The sequence below is a fragment of the Ostrea edulis genome, chromosome 8, assembly GCF_947568905.1.
Source record: "Ostrea edulis chromosome 8, xbOstEdul1.1, whole genome shotgun sequence".
Classification (NCBI taxonomy): domain Eukaryota; kingdom Metazoa; phylum Mollusca; class Bivalvia; order Ostreida; family Ostreidae; genus Ostrea; species Ostrea edulis.
Genome location: NC_079171.1, coordinates 53,897,426 through 53,917,892, shown reverse-complemented (window position 1 = coordinate 53,917,892; position 20,467 = coordinate 53,897,426). Strand labels below are relative to the sequence as shown.

Sequence of the window (20,467 nt, the reverse complement as noted above, 5' to 3'; positions counted from 1 at the left end):
CTCACATGGAGACGTCACCACTGCCGGTGAAGGGCTGCAAAATGTAGGCCAATGTTCGGTGCTCATGGCCATTGAGCAGGGAGGGATCTTTATCATGGCACACCTGCTGTGACACGGGACCTCGGTGTCTGCGGTTTCATCCGCATATGAAATATCAAAGCTCTATCACATACTGTTTAAAAGTTATTAGTAAGGTTAAAGTTTCAGACAGAATTACAGACAGGACAAAAACAATATCCCCCACCACCAACGATCTTCGATCTCGGGGGCATATAAATGTTAGGATTAGAAACGTTTTGCAAATATTTTACCCCATATTCACCGTAATGTTTTTCTTGATTCTACTCCCAATTCGATGTTCAAAATGCATGGGTCGGCTTTTCTCAGAACTCCCCACGGCAAGGTGACATAATGCATCACAATAAATGTGTTAAAATTCCAAATTTTCAACTAAAAGCGCTGTAGTTTCACCATTCAGCGGTGAAAGTAATGCTACAATTACGTCATAGGCGATTTGTTAGAAGCAATTTCCTAAATAAACTTTCATCTCCTTTAGTGGCCTCAACTTACACTCCTGTTCCCGACTTGTAACTACCCCGGTTCCTGACTTGTAACTACCCGGGTCCTGATTTTTAACTACCCCGGGTCCTGACTGCTAACTACTTCGGGTCCTGACTTTTAATTACCCCGGATCCTGACCTTTAATTACCCCGGGTCCTGACTTTTAACTATCCCGGGTCCTGACTTTTAATTACCCCGGGTCCTAACTTTTAACTACCCTGGGTCCTGACTTTTAATTACCCCGGGTCCTGACTTTTACCTTCCTCTTGATATTTGCATAGTACTACGATTAATCATGGACCTTCTGTTGTTTTTAACGGTGCATCTTTATAATTCTCTCGTAAAACATTTATTCCCTATGGTGGCCCCAGCCTATTTCATGGAGGGGTGGGGGGCAATCTGGAGAAACAAATCTGCACTACCTAGGGATTAACCATGGTTTTCGTCTACACTTAAAAAGAAAATTCTAAACGAGATGTTTAAAATGGAAAAGGGCGATATATACACATCATTTAATTGATAGTAGTATCATCAAGTCAAAATACTTAGCAGACAATATCTTCCTAAATGTATGTCAAGAGTGGATTGACCATGTGACCTAAAACTCAATAGGGGTCCTCTACTACTTATGTTGTACCGCTTTACCAAGTTTGGTGTCAATCAAGCAAATCATTCTTAAAATATAGGAGACAATATATAACAATGTTCAGTTCAATCATTGACCTTTGACCATGTGACCTTAAAATCAATAAGGGTCATCTTCTCTTGAAGATGTACCAGTGTACTAAGTTTGATGTCTGTCAAGCAAAGGGTTCTCAAGATATTAAGTGGTCAGTATATCACTGTGTCCAGTTTGACCCTTGACCTTGGACCATGTGACCTCAAAATCAATACGGGTCATCTTCTACTGAAGATGTACCAGTGTACCAAGTTTGATGTCTTTCAAGCAAAGGGTTTTCAAAATATTGAGCGGACAGTATATTCCTAAACTATATATGAAATAAAACTCAAACACGCAATACAGGATGTATATATAAGCTTGCGCGCGTGCCACAGAAGTTTAATCATACACGTGTAAATGTACATAGATATCCGGAGGTTCATTGTTCCACTCAACTCAATCTACAACAGAAAAAAAAGAAATAATACAAAAACATGTAACGTATTTCATATGATTTTCTCACTAGTGGGCGCGTGATGCAAGCTTCACTCACGCTTCAAAAATACACAGGTAATTTACCTATTGTTTACCTGTACACAGGTAAGCTTTGCATTTACAGAGAATGAATAATATGTAAGTGAAATTTTGATTGACGAGCCCTCTGGTAAGACAATTATTTCAATAGCAATGTAATATTATTTACTGATAAAAAAAATAGCTGGCGTGTGGATTCAAATTATTGAATTTTAAAACAAACTTTGAGTGCCATTAAAACGACAGGAATACTTCAATCCCGGATATATGATTTCCGATAATTTCTAATAAACTCTATGTTTACATTTCCGAAATCAAAGTCGCATATCATTTCAGCACCCCACCCCCCCCCCCCCCCCACCCCACTCCTAGATAGAATGGATCCCTAGTACCCCTTGCTTGTCGTAAAAGGTGACTAAATGGAGCGGTCATTCGGATAAGAAAGCAAAAACTGAGGTCCCGTGTCACAGCAAAGATCCCTCCTTTTCAAATGCCATAAGATCCGAGCATAGGCCCACATTTTGCTGCCCTTCATCGGCAATAGTAATATCTATATACTATACGAGTGAAAAATTCTCGAGAGGGACGCCTACACAATACCCCCCCCCCCAACCCCCCCCCCCCCCCCACCCCCCACCCCCAGGAAAACCAAAACTAGGTGAAAGGTGAAGACAACGAACACTGATCAATCTCATAACTACTATACAAGCAATACAAAATTGAAAATAGAGAGATGTGCAAACACGGGCCCCTGGATATACCAGATATGGAATCAGGTACCTAGGAGGAGTGATCATCTCCTGTTGATCGGTCACACCCGCCGTCAGCCCCATATCCCGGATTTATCCGTAGTCAAAAATTGTGTGCCAAGAACGGCCTAACACTCGGTATAAAACAAGTCAGACAGCATTTTACCCAATGTATTGTATCTCTACACATGTGAGAATCGCCTTAAAGTCTGTAAAATTCTGCTAAGCCTGTTAAGTTTATTGTCAGTATACACGAAAGTCTGTAAAATTCTGATTAGCGTGTTAAGTTTATTGTCAGTATACAGACAACTCCTGCTCAATATATAGGTAGTGATTGATCCTTAACTAAGCGCTCAATGGGACTTGGTTTATTTCTGTGAAAGTCACACGTCACTCACATACATGTAAGTTTGTGTGGAATTTTACACTGGGTAAGTTTGCGAAAAGAAATTTACAACGTCGCGTCAGCATAGTCACTACTCTTTGGAACGATAAAAAAAAAAAACAATACTACGTCCGTAAGTGTTTCACCTAAATCCAGTGGTGTCTCTATATAAAACTTTGTACTATATGACGCACCGCACAGGTATTTAATCACAGGACTAGACGGAAGGTCGAAAGAACAGGGAGGCCATGTTAGATTTTCAGGTAAGACAAAATATGTATCCATATTTTTGTGATCAATTAGATAAATCTCCTCATTTTCATAATAATTTTATACATTTCTGAAAGGGGCGGGGGGGGGGGTAATTCAATACATTCATGTCTGGTATATAAATGATTGCAGTTTATATAACATACTGTAATTCTAGCTGGTCATGTGTTTCAACATATCTAAATCTTTAATCTAAATTCCCTATTTTAATTAACAGTGAACTGCTCATGTGACCCCGGATATCAGAAATGGACCCGTTACGCAAAGCCCAGATTATCCTATTGTGTGACCTCTGTAAAACTGCCCACCTACAGAGTCACTGTGAACGTTGTGATATAAATCTATGCCAGACCTGTGTTGGGAAGCACCTCTCGGATTCGTCTATAAGACACAAAGTCATGCCCTATAAATACAGAAAATCTCTTAACTACTCAAAATGTCCAGACCACGCCGACAAACTCTGTAAAAATTACTGTGAGAAATGTGACATTCCTGTCTGTTCTACCTGCGTCTCCTCAAGTAATCATGAAGGTCACGATATATCAGATATTCTGGAAAAACTCAGCGCTAAAACAGAAAGTTTACAGAAAGATCTGAACGAACTCGAAACCAGAATTTACCCGCGATATGAAGAAATGGCGTCCGATGTTCAAACTGAAAAAACCGAGTTAGAAACAAATTACGGAGAACTGACAACAATTGCCGATCAACAAGGAGAAATATTACACCGGGAAATCACCGCCATTCTCAACCAGCGGAAATCCGACATTCAGGAGATGAAAAACAAACACCTATCTACCCTGAATAAAAATACAGATGAAATCACACAGAAAATGGGGGAACTCAAACAGATCATGTCCGACTTGAAATCAATCCTAAAATCAAATGACGTCTCCTTAACCTATACTTACAAATCTAGGAATACCGAATTTAGAACATTACCGCCTAAAGTCCGAGTTACAGTACCAAGTTTTTCTGCTCAGAAAATAAACAAAGATCAGTTCAATGGAATGTTTGGTTCTCTGTCGCCATTATCCATTAACACAGAACATGGCGACACAATGAAGTCAGCAGAAGCTGTATCGTCTCCTCCAGTCAAACCACTGCTTGATGAGCCGCGCCTCACCGCCACCATAGACACTGGGTATGACTATCTATACAGTGTTAGCTGTCTGAGTGAAGATCAAGTCTGGACACGCGGGGAGAACGAAACCATGAAGCTGCTCAACCTCCAGAGTAAACTACTGACATCAATACAAACCAAGTCAGGGAACAAACCAGGGGACATAGCAGTGACACGGGACGCAGATCTTGTTTATACTGACTATAGTAATGACACCGTGAACTTAATTAAGAATAAACAGATACAGACCGTGATCACACTACAGGGGTGGAACCCTCTCTATGTCTGCTGTACCGCCTCTGGTGATCTCCTGGTTACCATGATCAGTGATGATCTCAAACAATCCAAAGTCGTGCGTTACTCCGGCTCCACAGAGAAACAAAGCATTCAGTTTGATGATCAGGGTCGTCCTCTCTATTCACCTGGTCGCTACATTAAATACATCAGTGAGAACAAGAACCTGGATATCTGTGTGGCTGACAATATAGCTAGTGCAGTAGTGGTGGTCAATCAGTCAGGAAAACTCCGATTTAGATACACTGGTCATCCCTCTAATACGGAGCAATCATTTGATCCACACGGCATCACTACAGACAGCCAGAGTCACATCCTGACAGCAGACAGTTACAATCACCGTATCCACATCCTAGATCAGGACGGACAGTTCCTCTGTTACATTCACTGTGATTTAGAACGTCCATTCGGTTTATGTGTGGACATCAGAGACAACCTCTTCGTGACTGAGCGTGACACTGCTAAAGTGAAGAAAATCCAATATCTATAAACACAGTGTTAATTATACATCTACAGTGTTAATTACACAGCTCTACGGTGTTAATTACACAGCTCTACACAGTGTTAATTACATGTCTGAAACATGTTCATTACATACCTTTACAGTGTGTGTTATTTACAACAGCATGTTAATTACAGCCCCGTGTTAATTACACCCCTGTGTTTGTGATGTGTAATTTACATGTACTTCTGCTAGCAAGTTTACTGAAAATAAGTCTCTCACTGGTGTTTAGTAAAACCTGTATTATGTTTAGTGAAACATCATTAATCTTAGTATACTAATTACTGATCCAAACGTGTTACTAGTTAATTATCTATTTATTTACAATCTTTTGTGGACTAATGTGACTGTGTTACTAGTTATTTCTATGCAATATTTTGTGGACTAATTTGACTGTTACTAGTTATCTATCTCTATACAATCTTTTGTGGACTAATTAGACTGTGTTACTAATTATCTATCTCTATACAATCTTTTGTGGACTAATTTGACTGTGTTACTAGTTATCTATATACAATCTTTTGTGGACTAATTTGACTGTGTTACTAGTTATCTATCTCTATACAATCTTTTGTGGACTAATTTGACTGTGTTACTAGTTATCTATATACAATCTTTTATGGACTAATTTGACTGTGTTACTAGTTATCTATATACAATCTTTTCTGGACTAATTTGACTGTGTTACTAGTTAGCTATCTCTATACAATCTTTTGTGGACTAATTTGACTGTGTTACTAGTTATCTTTATACAATATTGTGTGGACTAATTTGACTGTGTTACTAGTTATCTATCTTTATACAATCTTTATAAACTAGTTATCTATATGCCCCCCCCCCCCCCCCCCCCCCCCCCCCCCGCTTACCCATTCTCCCAAAGGGTGTTGTTAATAGGTATAAATTACCTCTTCCCTGAGTGTAAAAATATGGTATGCCTATGGTATGCCTTGGTAGAAGAAAATGGAAGATATAGTTCAAACACAAATTCATGGCATAAACCTATAATTTTGACCTTGAGATCAAAGGTCAAGGTCATAAAAAGAGGTCATGAATGTACATGACACATAGTCTCATGGTGACACACCCATGTCTTTTTTTGTTGTTGTCAATATTAGAAGTTTATTAAAGCATAATAACAAAATGTCACAGGACATAATACTGATTTTTATATAAATTCAGGGGGGGGGGGGGGGTGGGGAATCTGCTTATGTCTTATGGTATGACTATGTCAAAACGCTATATTCAATTTTGACCTTGAGGTCAAAGTTCAAGGTCATATAGAGGTCAAGCAAGACCATAGTAATGTTTATCAAAGTGTTCAGCCTCCACCAGCAGGTAATGATGAACTGAGAACAATTCTTCTATCCACCGACACTCCTACTCTCCACCAGCAGGTAATCATGAACTGAGAACAATTCTTCTATCCACCGACACTCCTACTCTCCACCAGCAGGTAATGGTGAACTGAGAACAATTCTTCTATCCACCGACACTCCTACTCTCCATATCACACAAGTCACTGCAAAAATCCAACGATACGTTTTAATACGGCAAAAACTGAGAATTTAAAGGACACATCTCATGTTTTCAAAGTATACAATATTACATGCATTTTGTCTTCTTTATGCTTATAGTAATTAATTTTAATAGTTCGTTCGCTGAAATTTTGCGATAATTAACCACAATACAGACTTAAATCTAAGCCCCGATTTCAAAAAGGCAAGTTAATTAGGTAGGTAGTCACGTGGTACAGTGACGTCACATGCGCCCTTCGGATTGTGAAAGTACTGCGAGATATTATTAAAAACTCAACTTTTAGGGGCCTAATTTATTTACCATGGGCAACATTTAAATCAGTGTTGACAAATTGTCCGAATTTTATATGTGTTCGCCACCAGCGCACACATATAACGATATAAATACATAAATATAGCGAGTAAAGCGTGTATGAAATCGGCAATATTTTGAGTAAATAATGTTTATATGGGTTGCTGTCTACAAACTGTTTGGGGATGTTATTCCTTGATACATCTGTAATTGGCGCTGTTTTTCTAAAATAAACAGTGCAATCATTATTTATTTTTGGATTAGACAAATTATGATACGTTAAATTGTTGACAACCAAGCCCTATGCCAAGCTATTGTCACGCCTGCATTTCGTAAAGAAAGAAAAATACAACACACAAAAATCAATAAAAATATTCAAATTTAAAGTGGTAATCAGATAATTTATTTTGATAAAGCAATCTTATTACTATTTTTGAATTGTTTAGGAAGTACGGAGTGGGAGCACGGCGTTATAGCCTACTGACGCACTCTTTAATAATAAATATAAATCAATAAGGAACTAATTTTATAATTCGATTTAAAGTTAGGAAATACAATATTCTATTATTTGTATAATTAAAAGTTCAATTATTTTGTATCTTTAATTTTTTTTCTTGTTTGTAAATCTACCAGTTGGATACATTGTATCGTCGATATACGTTGTTACAAGGTGACGGTCAGTTGATCCGAGTGTGTATTGAATTTGAAGAGCAAAACAGAATGTATGCTATAGGCCTACCAGTGCTTATAGCTTCGATATATCCATTTTCTCGCAGTTTATCAGGGTCTCTGTCCAAGCGGTGTTTGAAAAGGTGACTGTGTGGTTTTTTTAAGGTAAAGTTCTTGCTCCAACAAAAAAAATTATCCACGTCTTTTTTCTCGTACCTTCCTTCGAAAAATTGAAAAATACTCAGTCTAAATCCTTTCTACCGACAACTAGAACACCCGAGCACGGCACAAAACATCTTAATGCATTATTATTATTTACAAGCCGTTAATGAGATAATTGGTTTTTTGTCGATTAAATCTAATCTGTTTATGAAATAGCTAATAGATGTTTTCAAACCCAGGGCGCATATGACGTCACACATAATGGCGCGTAAACTAGCGCACGAAAATATGCATATCGCAAGATTTGAATTTCATCGCTTTCAAACTCGAAAACTACGCAAAATATTTCATTTAAAACATATTTAAAGTAGTTTTAGGCATAAAAAGAGTTAATTTTGCTGAAAAAAATGAAAAAGTTTAGAAACATACGTTGTGTCTTTTAAATGAGGCTGATATGAGTCAAAGATATTTCCAGCTGGTGAATGTCAAGACCCTTAAGAGAAATGAGTCTTCACATGTTGCTCATGATGAAAGCGATTCAACACCCCCCCCCCCCCCCCTGTACACGGGGATGGGTGAGGGCAGATGACATGTACAATAACCCCCTGTACTCGGGGACGGGTGAGTGATGACATGTACAATAACCCCCTATACTCGGGGATGGGAGAATGATGACATACACAATAGCCTCCTGTATTCGGGGATGGGTGAGTGATGACATGTACAATAACTCCTTGTACTGTGGGGTGGGTGAGTGATGACATGTACAATAACCCCTTGTACTGGGGGGTGGGGGGGGGGGGGGGGGGGGGGGGGGGGGGGGGAGTGAGTGATGATATGTACAATAACCCCTGTACTCGAGGGTGGGTATGGCGTTCTTCCAGCCGGCAACGCAAACTGTATACTCCTTTGATAAGTATACCTCCTCGAAAATCAAATTAGTGACAAAGAATAAAATTTGCTAAAACACATGGACACTTACTAAATAATAGCACTTTTGTAGTCCTGGGGTATGTGGTTTAAACATTTCAAGGCATCACCTGGAATACGGATGCTGCGGGGGACTCCTCTGAGAGTGACCTTGAAGTACAGGTGGTAACCACTGACCGGATGACCCAGACAATGATACCGGTCAAGCGGCAAATTCCTCCTACCAGACTACTGAAAAAAACCCATTGACACTTGTCTGAGAGAATAAAAATGTTAGTCAAGAAACAAACAACTTTCACTAGTCATGCAGGGAGGAATCAAAGCTAACAAGAGGCCTATGGGCCATATCACTTACCTAAATAACTTTGGCCCATATCTAAAGAGTTTCCTTATATATTCGCATGTAAAACTATGATCCCTACTGTAGCCCCAACCTACCCCTTGGGCCATGATGTTTACAAACTTGAATCTGCACTATGTCAGGAAGCTTTCGTGTAGATGTACAATTCTTTGGCCAAATGATTCTTGAGAAGATTTTCCCTACATAATATTTGTATGTAAAACTTTGATCCCTTATTATGGCCCCATCCTTCACCTGGGGGCGGGGGTAATTTTAACCAACTTGAATCTGCACTATGTCAAGAAGCTATCTTGAAAAATTGTACTTTCATGACACGGTGGTTCTTGAGAAGATTTTCAAAGAGTTTACCTTTATATTCACATGTAAAACTTTGATCCCCAACTGTGGCCCAGCCTACACCAAGGGGTCATGATCTTAACAAACTTGAATCTGCACTATTGTCAGAAAGCTTTCTTGAAAATCGCAGCTCTCCTGGCCCAGTGGTTCTTGAGAAGAATATTTTTAAATGACTCCACCCTATTTTTACATTTTTGTTATTACCTCCCCTTCTGAAGGGGCCATGGCCCTTCATTTCAACAAACTTAAATCCCCTTCACTAAAGGATGCTTTGTGCCAAGTTTGGTTGAAATTGGCCCAGTGGTTCTGGAGAAAAGATTTTCGAAAGGCGGCAATGTATTTTCACTATTTTGCAATTATCTCCCATCGGAGAAGGACGTGGCCCTTCATTTGAACAAAACTGAATCAATCCCCTTTACCCAAGAATGGTTTGTGCCAAGTTTGGTTGAAATACGTGACTTTCGGATCCACTCTAATTCACCCGTTGAATGTAATTTGTACAGCATGTCACTTCCGTATAACAATTAAGTAAACAAGCATATTGCTATCAAATTACCGTATCAAAATGCTACTTCAAAGAAAGAAAGCATTGTTTAATAAAATTATGTGAATTGGCGAGGAAACAAATTTAGGGAATATCTTGAGGATATCAGTAAAACTTCACACCTTCCATTCAAGGATACACGTCTAAATGCGCCCTTTTCCTTCCACAAAGATTAAGTTTTATAACTTTATTGATATAAAGAATTCATTGCTGTATTTTAGCCAAGAATGTAATTGATAACAGACAACAAATAAATATTAAAAAGAGCCAGATAAATAAATTTGAAGCTGTAAACTTTATGTAAATATCAACAAGATGTGTAAACTTGTGAAACACAAATGCCCAAAATAATAACCTATTTCGAAGACGACCAAGGTCACACAGACAAATATTTTGCTACCAGTAGAAGGATCTTGTCACAAGAAATGCTAATGTGCAATATGAAAGCTCTAATATTAGAAGTTATGACCAATGTAGATTTTTTTTAAAACGTAGGTCAAACGTCAAGGTCAAAAGGTTTAGTACCAACTGAAAGGTCTTGTCACAAGGAATACACATGTAAAATATAAAAGTTCTAGCACTTACTATTCAAAGGTTATTGGCAAGATTAAAGTTTTTAAAAAGTAGGTCCATCTCCAAGGTCAAGGTCACAGGGTAAAAAATGTTGGTACCCACGGAAAGGTCTTGTCATAAGGAATACTCAAGTGAAATATCAAAGCTCTAGCACTTACTGTTCAAAGATTATTTATTAGCAAGTTTAAAATTTCAGACAAAAAGACACAGGACAAAAACAACATCCCCCCCCCCTCGGCATAAAAAATTTAACTTGAATATTGAATTGAATTGAATAAATAGTTTGAAACTTGCTGTGAAATACAAATGTGAATGATTCTCAAAAAATAAGGGGGGGGGGGGCGAGTAAAGGGATCCAAAACAGTGAGTAGATAGAGAAATTATTATAGTTATAGAGAAATGCAGTAGACTTAAATGAAGGTAAAAGTAATTCAATAGCGAAGAGCCAATGTATCATCCAGATTATGATTAAGAAGTTTTACACCAAACGAAAATAAAATAAAATAACGAAGAAAACTTAAAAATTCGGATTACGAAGGTGATCTGACCCGGCCCATTTTACCAACTATCACGTCAGAGCGATTCAGATATTGAAGTTTTGTTCCCGAATAATAAATTATATAAATAAAATCCACTGACCACTAAAATTCGTGTGGTCAAAAACAAATAATACAGAAGTTCAATTCTTTATTCGGGAACAAAACAAAACTTCAATATCTGAAAACCGAGCCCTTGTGCAAAATAAAACACAATAAAAACAAAGCGGGGGAAAATCCCCCGGAAATGTGGTTTAAATTTCATAAAATCTTCGGGACTACTTTTACACCCCGAAAAATGAATAAAAGGCATTTATCAAATGATTAGGCAATTTACATTCGGCAAGTTCACAATGAAGATTGTTGGTGATAGTCTTAAAACATATTTGCAGTAAGATATTTGAAGACAAACTTGGCCTAACACATAACGATAATTCGGCGATTAATATCGGACATCGCGGAACTACAATTACACCAATCCATTTACATGTATAAAACGTACGAGAATTACAGCTTATCCGTAGCTGAAAACTCTGGTTTGGTACCTTCCATGAAAAAGTTATATGGTTATTGTTTGATAGGTCACAAACATTTTTCACAAAAAGTTTGATACCAGAGAAACCATGCTAAAATCGCTATTTGGGACTTTCGGGTTTCAACCGTTCTACATTTACCACTAGCCTGTGCCGGAAGTAAAATGTTTTATGCCCGATCAGATGGGATATATTTGGATAACTCATGTTGCAGTGTGTTAAACAGTTCCTTAGAATTTTGAGTTGGTCTGGATTTAAATTTCACTGATTTGAAAATGTGGATTTAGATTTCACTGATTTGAAAACATGGCAACTGCTGCAATGGAGGAAAAAGAAGCAGGTAGTGAACATTGAAATGAGAAGCCGATCATTGAGTCTTGAAACTTTTATTCGTCCTTGATAAACAAAAAATCTCTAATTTTCCAAAACATGTTTGCGGTAAATAATTATTTTTATTTCATATCTTTTAAAAAGAGAAAGCGTATGCAACTTTTTACCAAGGAATTTTGTATGTAAATACAACCCCTTTCACTGAAGTATCAGTATTTTTGAACTTTTTGAGTTGCAAGGGTCATGATGATGATGACCCTCTGTCAGGTTGGGAACACTTTCCCTATACTATAGGCTATAGCGAGAATATATATATCCCGTACAACCGAGAAAAACACCCGTGGTCTGAGTACATCTGTTCGTGATTCACGTGAAAAGAACAAAAAGTGCTAAAATTAGCGATGGGGGAGATTTTTAAAAACAATATTTTTTCAACATTTTCATCAATATTCTAATTCCACTAAATTTAAATGTGCTGATTTCAAAATTAATAAATAAGTATTTTAAGATATCTAACTGACAGGCAAACACATTTCCATGAAGTTATTTTTCTGACTTGTGTAAATATTTGACCTCAAGTAATATCAGGTGGTGATGGGTCCTACTAAACAGAGTACTCTAGAGTACGTTAGAGTATGTTAGAGTACTATAGAGTACGCTGGTAAAATTTCATAATTTAATGCAATTTAATTGTTTAGTTGTATGTATACCACTTAAATAAACATGATTATAAAATAATATTGTAAAAATTAATCAAAAGTATTTTGACCAGAAAACATTCAATTTATTGACGATTTATGGCATCACAATCCCGATTATTACTATTTTGTTTGGAGAAAGAATTAAGCGAAGTGACATATTACATCAGTAATTAATTTTACGTATGATTTGATAGTTATTTAGAATTGAATAATTGCTGGCCTTTAAAAAACACATCCACTGTTGATTTAAAACAACAGCGACAATCACCAAAGAAATCTTCTTCATAGATGTAATCATTTCATTTTTATGTAAATCTAAATACCACTGAATGATTTATTTTCATGGAATTCACTGTTCAGTTGACTAAAAAAGACTTTACTTTAAAAATAAGATAAAGGCATAATCTTGGAAAATTAAATGTAATGCGCTGTACTTTAAGCAAATATGTAGTTAAATTTGATCGGGATCAAACGGTAAACTGTAATTCAAAATATTTTCTAAATGTAATGAAAACAAACACAATATATTCCAGATATATATTTATAAGGTTAAACTAAAGTAAGAACACCTACACATAGCATATAAATTGCATGAAATTATGAAATTTTACCAACATGCTCTAAAGTACTGTAGTGTACTCTGTTTAGTAGGACCGGGTGAAAATAGACCAAACAGAAATTAACTTGATGCCTATTCTACCTGTTTGGGGTGTGCAAAATGTGAATATGACGTTATCTTATTGAAAATAAATATCGATATTGCTTCTAAATGCTAATAAACATACCTACCCTCGGTCATTTTAGCTACCGGACGAGGAAAATAATAGTATTTCTGTATGAAATTCTACACAAATATCATTGTTTCAATTACATATGTATACCTTTATTGTTCTTTATCAATATCCTTGATAGAAAAGATTATAAGATTGTACCAAAGCCACTAGTGAGGGCAAAACAAAGCAGTTATGCATGCTGGAAAGTAGCATGCCAGTTGGTTCTGTGCCTTGCAAAAGATCATTTTCTGCAATGAGACGTCTTAAGAATTGGAACAAAGATGGGCTGGTCGGTCTTAAATTGCTATGTTATTTACCCTTCACACAACCCCTCCACCACCGCCAGGGCTCTGCCCTGGAAACCGCTTGTGGCCTTAGCCAAGGTGGCCCTAAAAAACTGTTGTGTATGCCACGAGCGCCACCTACTGACGGTACAGTATCAATTTGCAAGGTGAAGTACAAAATCTAGGATAATTATATATTTTTAAAAATAAACATGACAATTTGATAACAGGAAACTTCATTGAATCACATATATCAGCGATTTATTGCGGACAATGAAATACACATTATTTATTTTCCCTTTGTTTCCGTTTACAAATATTAGAGTTATCGTTCTTGTAAATTCTACCCAACAGGTTGAAAAAAATTATTTTACCACATTCTCCGGACATATACGTATTACCTCAGTGTTGTTTAAAGAAAAAGGAAGTTCAAATTGATTAAATATCACCGTAAAATCTGCGTGTATGGCCAATTTCTGATCTTGCTTAACTTATTTTCTCACTTCAAAATACCGACAAAATGTCATTTCGTACCACGTGCTTTCTCAATCACCATATATGTAAACTTTGAACTCCTCACTTTCGTTTCACGTTAATACTTTCGTATTTAAACCTTGGGCTTTATCATACAAAACGGTGAAAAGTACCCAGCGCAGTGAGGTCACCTTTTTGTGATTGCGGGAAATGTTGCCGCCAGCGCCACCTACCGACAGCGCGCATTGCTACTGAAATGTCTGATACTTCTGCAAATATATTAATCAAAACAAAAACACTCACGATGTGTATTGGATTTCAGACTGCTTCCCTCTTACGCAGCAACTTTGATATGTAATTTCATGACAATGTTGTCAATTTCATAGAAACAATTCACATCATGTTGGGTGCGTATTGCACTTATTCAACGTTGCACGGGATTTGACATTATTTTCATTAAAGCCGTCAAAACACCTGTTTATGGTAATGTTTATTTCTCGCTAAAGAGGGATAATTGCATTTTAGCGAGAATATCTCGCTATAGGGAAAGTGTTCCCAATCTGTCTGGCTGAATTCTGGGAGTCAAAAGTTTTTTCTTGGGGATTTTTAGAAATATCATTGAATTAATTTAACGCATTACCCCATATGATATTGTTGGTTATGTGCTTGTAATTATTGGAAGTTTAACTTAGCAACAGCTGTGCTTATTGAAAAAGCCAGAAAAGCATGTTTTAAAATTAAAAGAATTATTGGTATTGATAACCCATGTAAACTTTTAGAAAAACTCTTTGATGATATTGTACTTCCAGTTCTTCTTTATTGTAGTGAAACATGGGGAGTGGATCTCTCATTCAAAGATATTTCAAATCTAAAAAATATTTCACTTAAAGTAAACTTTATTATTTAAGATATATCCCAATGTTTTTTGGTTTTTATAGAATAGGGGGTAATTTTGACCCTCTGGGGTAAGTATCAGGGAGTCATTTTCAAATAGTGGGGGTCATTTCTTGTGCATATAAATAAAAACACAATTAAAAATGTTCAGTTTACTTCCCTCTCTCTAATATTTCCTCCTTTTTACTTTATCATTAAAAAGTTATTTGTGCCATTTTCAACAAGTTTTCTTTTAACTCATTCACAGTGCCTAAGTACAAAAGCATCGGTTTTTTGCTCGTATATTAACCACGTGTACTTGGTTTGATTAAAATTCCGGACTGATTTGCTGACCACAATCGAAGTTGAACTTGGGAGTCACAGTCTTAGTTTTATTATTATCAGGGCTTGAAACTAACTTTTTATGTCACCAGTCCAGCCGGAATGATGGGGTATATTTCAACCAGTCCGCAGAAAAATTTACCAGTCCAACATAGTTTCCCAGAAATAATTAAAACATTTTTCGTTAATGTTATCAAAATGAAATTTAACTCAATAAACCTCAGACAATATTGTAACACTTAAATGTGGGGTTTATATTTACAAATATAAAATTCGAATATTTACGAACGAGTTGACTTCATTCAGGTGAATTTAAAAGTAAAAATCCGATGAGTGCCAATTAATATCTGAGGAGTACCAATGTAAAAAACAACCAAACATCAATGGAGAGTGAATATTTTCGATAGTATGTTTATTTTGGATTTTAGAGTAATTGACGGCAATTAAAAGGGTGACCGATCCAGAAATCAGGTGGGGTACATCGACTGATGTTATTTATACCGGGTACTGCTGTCTTTTTCACACAATATAGCACTGGAGCAGATTTTGTCGAAATTTTTATTTGACTTGAATTGGGAAATTTTGTAGACAGATTGGGGGAAAATACTACAGTACTATTTTGCATTGGGAATGGGGCCGAATTTCGGCCCCCTGCAACAGGGTGGAAAATCCCTGAGTGAAGGATATTAATACATTAACAATTTTACCTCACCTTAATTTATAGAAATCATTTCAATATTTATAGATACTGTACGTATAGATACTGTATGTATAAGTTGAGCGTTATGGAATTTTTTTAATTTTTTTTTCAAACAGTTGTCCAAACTTTACAAGACATAAAGGCAATGACTGGAGAACATACAATCACGACATTCTTAACTGTGAAGATCTTGGAAGTTGGAGCTCCAACTTCATATACATCATGTACATTAGATATTTGGAAAGAAAATCAAATGATTACAGCAAAAATAGCAGACAAATCTACCTATGGAGATGTTCACGTATACAACACTGCTAAATTCCCAATGTTCAGAGTGGAGGAGGTCATCATCTTATCAGATTTTGTAAAGAAAGCTGATGGGTAAATATAATCTTTTTAATAATAATAATGATTGGTTTTATATAATGCTTTTTCCAGCATTTTACAATGCATTATTACCCCGGCAGACCTTATATCAATCTAGAACTTTATCAGCCTCCTAACATACAGTGCAAGCTGCCATTACAAGCGCTAGAGCACTACCATTCTAACAATATCTTTCACTGTCTATAGCCAGGTACCCCTTTTACACTTGGGTAGAGTGAGGAAATTCATGTAAAGTGCCTTTCCCAAGGACACAATTAATTAACATCGGCCCTGCCGCGGTCAGGACTCGAACCCACGACCTTTCGGTCTCGAGTCTCTGACGGCCTAACCACTAGGCCACCGACACCATAAAGTATTTTGCAACCCGAATTACTCTTGTATGAACGCTTTTAACAGGTCCAGCAGTCTTGATATATAGTTATATACATGTAGCTTTATTACATAGCCATCTTTAGAAGGGATGTATTATGGTATGGTGAACGTGTCTGTCTGCCTGTCTGTCAATACTGCTTTACGTCTGGCTTGTAATTCAAATACTATATGACATAATGCTGAAACAATTCACCGAAATATTGATACTGCAGGGTTCGTGCTGCCCATTGCATTTGTCTCATTTTGCGATTTTTCAGAAAAAAATGCGACAGAAATTTGGGAAATGCGACACGGACATTTCGTATTTTAGAATTTGTAACTGTTCAATATAAACGCTTGATTCAATGTTCGATTCATTGCCTTGATTTTCGATTCGATTTAAGAAATGAATGTTTTAGCTCACCTGAGCTAAAAGCTCAAATGAGCTTTTCTGATCACCGGTATTCCACCGTCTGTCCGTCCGTCCGTCTGTAAACTTTTAACATTTTTGACTTCTTCTCAGAAAGCACTGGGCCAATTTCAACCAAAGTTGGCACAAAGTATCCTTTGATAAAGGGAATTCTAAATTGTTAAAATAAAGGACCAGGCCACCTTCCAAGGTGAGATAATCAAGAAAAGGTAAAAATAGAGTAGGGTCATTAAAAAATCTTCTTCTCAAGAACCACTGGGCCTGAAAAGATGAAATTTATAGATAAGCTTTATTAAGTAGTGCAGATTCTAAATTGTTAAAATCATGGCCCCCGGGGGTCGGATGGGGCCACAATAGGGGATCAAAGTTTTACATACAAATATATAGGAAAAATCTTTAAAAATCTTCTCAAGAACGACTGAGCCAGAAAAGCTGAGATTTACATGAAAGCTTCCTGATATAGTGCAGATTCAAGTTTGTTAAAATCCTGGCCCCCAGGGGTCGGATGGGTCCACAAGGGGGGGACCAAAGTTTTACATACAAATATAAAGAGAAAATCTTTAAAAATCTTCTTCTCAAGAACCACTGAGCCAGAAAAGCTGAAATTTACATGAAAGCTTCCTGATATAGTGCAGATTCAAGTTTGTTAAAATGATGGCCCCTGGGGGTCGGATGGGGCCACAATAGGGGATCAAAGTTTTACATACAAATATATAGAGAAAATCTTTTTCCAAAGAACCACTGAGCCAGAAAAGCTGATATTTACATGAAAGATTCCTAACATGGTGCAGAGTTAAGTTTGTTCAAATCATGGCCCCCTGGGGTAGGATGAGGCCACAATAGGGGATCGAAGTTTTACATACAAATATATAGGGAAAAGCTTTAAAAATCTTCTTCTCAAGAACCACTGAGTCAGCTAGAAAAGCTGATATTTATATGAAAGCTTTCTGACATAGTGCAGATACAAGTTTGTTCAAATCATGGCCCCTGGGGGTAGGATGGGACCACAAGGGGGAATCAAAGTTTTACATACAAATATATAGGAAAAATCTTTAAAAATCTTCTTTTCAAGAACCATTGGGACAAAGAGTTCACATTTACATAAAAGCTTTCTGACATAGTGTAGATTCAAGTTTGCAAAAACCATGGCCTCCAGGGGTAGGTTGGGGCCATAACAGGGACTACGGTTTTACATGCAAATATATATGGAAAGTCTTCTGATATGGACCAAGGTGACTCAGGTGAGCGATATAGCCCATGGGCCTCTTGTTATTTTTATACGCCCGTCTTAAGACGGGCCGTATTATGTTATGGCCTTCATGTCCGTCCGTCTGTCCGTCTGTCCGTCCGTCTGTTAGCTTTTTCGTGTCCGGCTCATAACTTAAATACTATAAGGCCTAGAATAATCAAACTTTGTCAGTTGATACATCTTGGGTAGAAGGTGTGTCGCACATTAAAACCAGGTCGCTGTGACTTTTAATTAAGAAGATATGGCCAAATATGGTAAAACCCTGTCCGGCTCATAACTTGAAAACTATTTGAACTAGAATCATGAAACTTGGTCAACTTATGCATCTTAGGTAGAAGGTGTGTCGCACTGTACTTTAAGGTCACTGTGACATTTAGTTGAAGTGATTTTTTGAAAAAAGTATGTTATAATTGGTACAATCCCTACTCATATAAGAGTTTTGTAGAAAACCTCATTCAAAAATGTTACATCAAGAAAACACATATTTTTTTTATGATATACTGTACAGCTTTTTTTAGCCTATGTAATGTTTCCTTTGTTTCTAACAATAACATGAGAAATTCCACTTGTCCCATGGGAGTAGCATGCAAAGGGCATTTTGACAAGACTAATGAGTTTTGTGTAGAGCATCTCTGATCAACATGATCAAGCAGGTGTTATCTTTATCTCTAGGGAATTGGGCAGAGAGATCTTAGCCTCTTAATTGCAGATATACCAGAAATTATTTGTGAAAGTGAATTTTTGTTGTTGTGGTTAGTCTTTATTTTCAAAATTAATTTGACATTGTACTATATAATTTTTAATTTTTTTTCTCAGCAACCTATATGCAGAGTATCATTTCTCACTAAGACAACAAATGGTTGCAATATGTATAAAGGCCTATTTTAATGATTAGTATTTTGATGTTTTGTTATTGTTCAGAAAAAAGATATACAATGAACAAAGCTGCAGATTGGGCATTTGTGTAAATCTGAACAGATGAAATAGTATTGCAATAACCATATTAAAAAATGTTAATTCAAGAAACTACACATTCTTCATTATATACACTGTACTATACAGCAGTATATAACAAACAAATTATTTCTTTGTGTCAGTAACAAGAGAAATTTCCCTTGTCCCATGGGTGAATTATCAAGCAATTCAGGAGGCATTTTGCTAACAGAAAAATTGCATTCTGTCAAATTACAGATTAATTAATGAGTTTAGAAGATTTCTGTTACAGCAATCTGATTAAGGAGGTGCTATCTATATCTCTTGCAATCAGGAATTGGGCAGAGGAATCTGGCCTTCTAATTGATCTGTCAAATTCTAGAACAGTTCTAATTGGTAGCCATTACTTTGAAAGTTAATTTGGTATAAAGTTTAAGAATTAATATGATATTGTAAAATATATTTTTATTTTATATCTCAACAACAAGGTGCAGATTGTCATGTCTCACTAAGATGACAGTTTTACAGTCTAAGAATAAACATAATGACTAATGTTTGATGTTTTATTACGCTGTGCATTGTTCTTCATTCCTTAAAATACAATGAGCAAAGCTGCAGATGTGCATTTCTCAAGTCTAACACAACCAGTTGAGAAATATATGATGTATTATTTTTTTCTAATTAATAACTACACCATAGGAGATGCACCAGTGTTTGAAATAACCGTTTTTAATCTATATTTATTTATATTGACATCACCATGCATTTTTTACTTTTATACTTGAAGATTTGACAAAGGCAGATACTGATATATGTATTTTTTGATATGTTGAATAAATCAACCTTTTTGAGTACTCCCATTTATTGTAAGTTGTTTGTTTGGATAAAGGGCTATCTTGCACTTTAATCATTTCATTGAAAACATTTGGGAAAATGTTTTTATATCCTTTTAAAAATCATTAAGCTTACATTATCAATATTTGAAGCAATGTCACATGAGGCCATAAAGTGGGTAAGATTCTTAAAGGAAGGTTGACATTTGGTTCCATGCATACCTATCTCTTCATGGTGATATGTTCATGTTAACAGT

The 20,467-nt window shown here is 36.5% G+C and overlaps 2 protein-coding genes across 7 annotated transcripts in view; both read left to right on the top strand.

Moving 5' to 3' along the window:
- The first annotated feature begins 2,901 nt into the window (after window positions 1-2,901).
- LOC125661259 (uncharacterized) lies at window positions 2,902-5,850 on the top strand. The gene is made up of 2 exons (XM_056146473.1): window positions 2,902-3,153; window positions 3,378-5,850. The coding sequence occupies exon 2, from the start codon at window positions 3,409-3,411 to the stop codon at window positions 5,065-5,067; it is 1,659 nt and encodes a 552-aa protein (XP_056002448.1). The 5' UTR covers window positions 2,902-3,153; window positions 3,378-3,408; the 3' UTR covers window positions 5,068-5,850.
- A 5,848-nt stretch (window positions 5,851-11,698) lies between these two features.
- The window catches only part of LOC125661261 (uncharacterized), a 49,296-nt gene continuing 40,527 nt past the window's right edge, over window positions 11,699-20,467 (top strand). For 4 of the 6 annotated variants that reach the window (XM_048893228.2, XM_056146463.1, XM_056146464.1 and 1 more), the window contains exons 1-2: window positions 11,703-11,890; window positions 16,144-16,408. In XM_048893228.2, coding sequence (XP_048749185.2) covers window positions 11,857-11,890; window positions 16,144-16,408 — 299 coding nt within the window. In that variant the 5' untranslated portion in view covers window positions 11,703-11,856. Of the gene's footprint in view, window positions 11,891-16,143; window positions 16,409-20,467 lie in introns of those variants that run through there. The other 2 variants (XM_056146461.1, XM_048893231.2) reach the window with 2 other exon arrangements.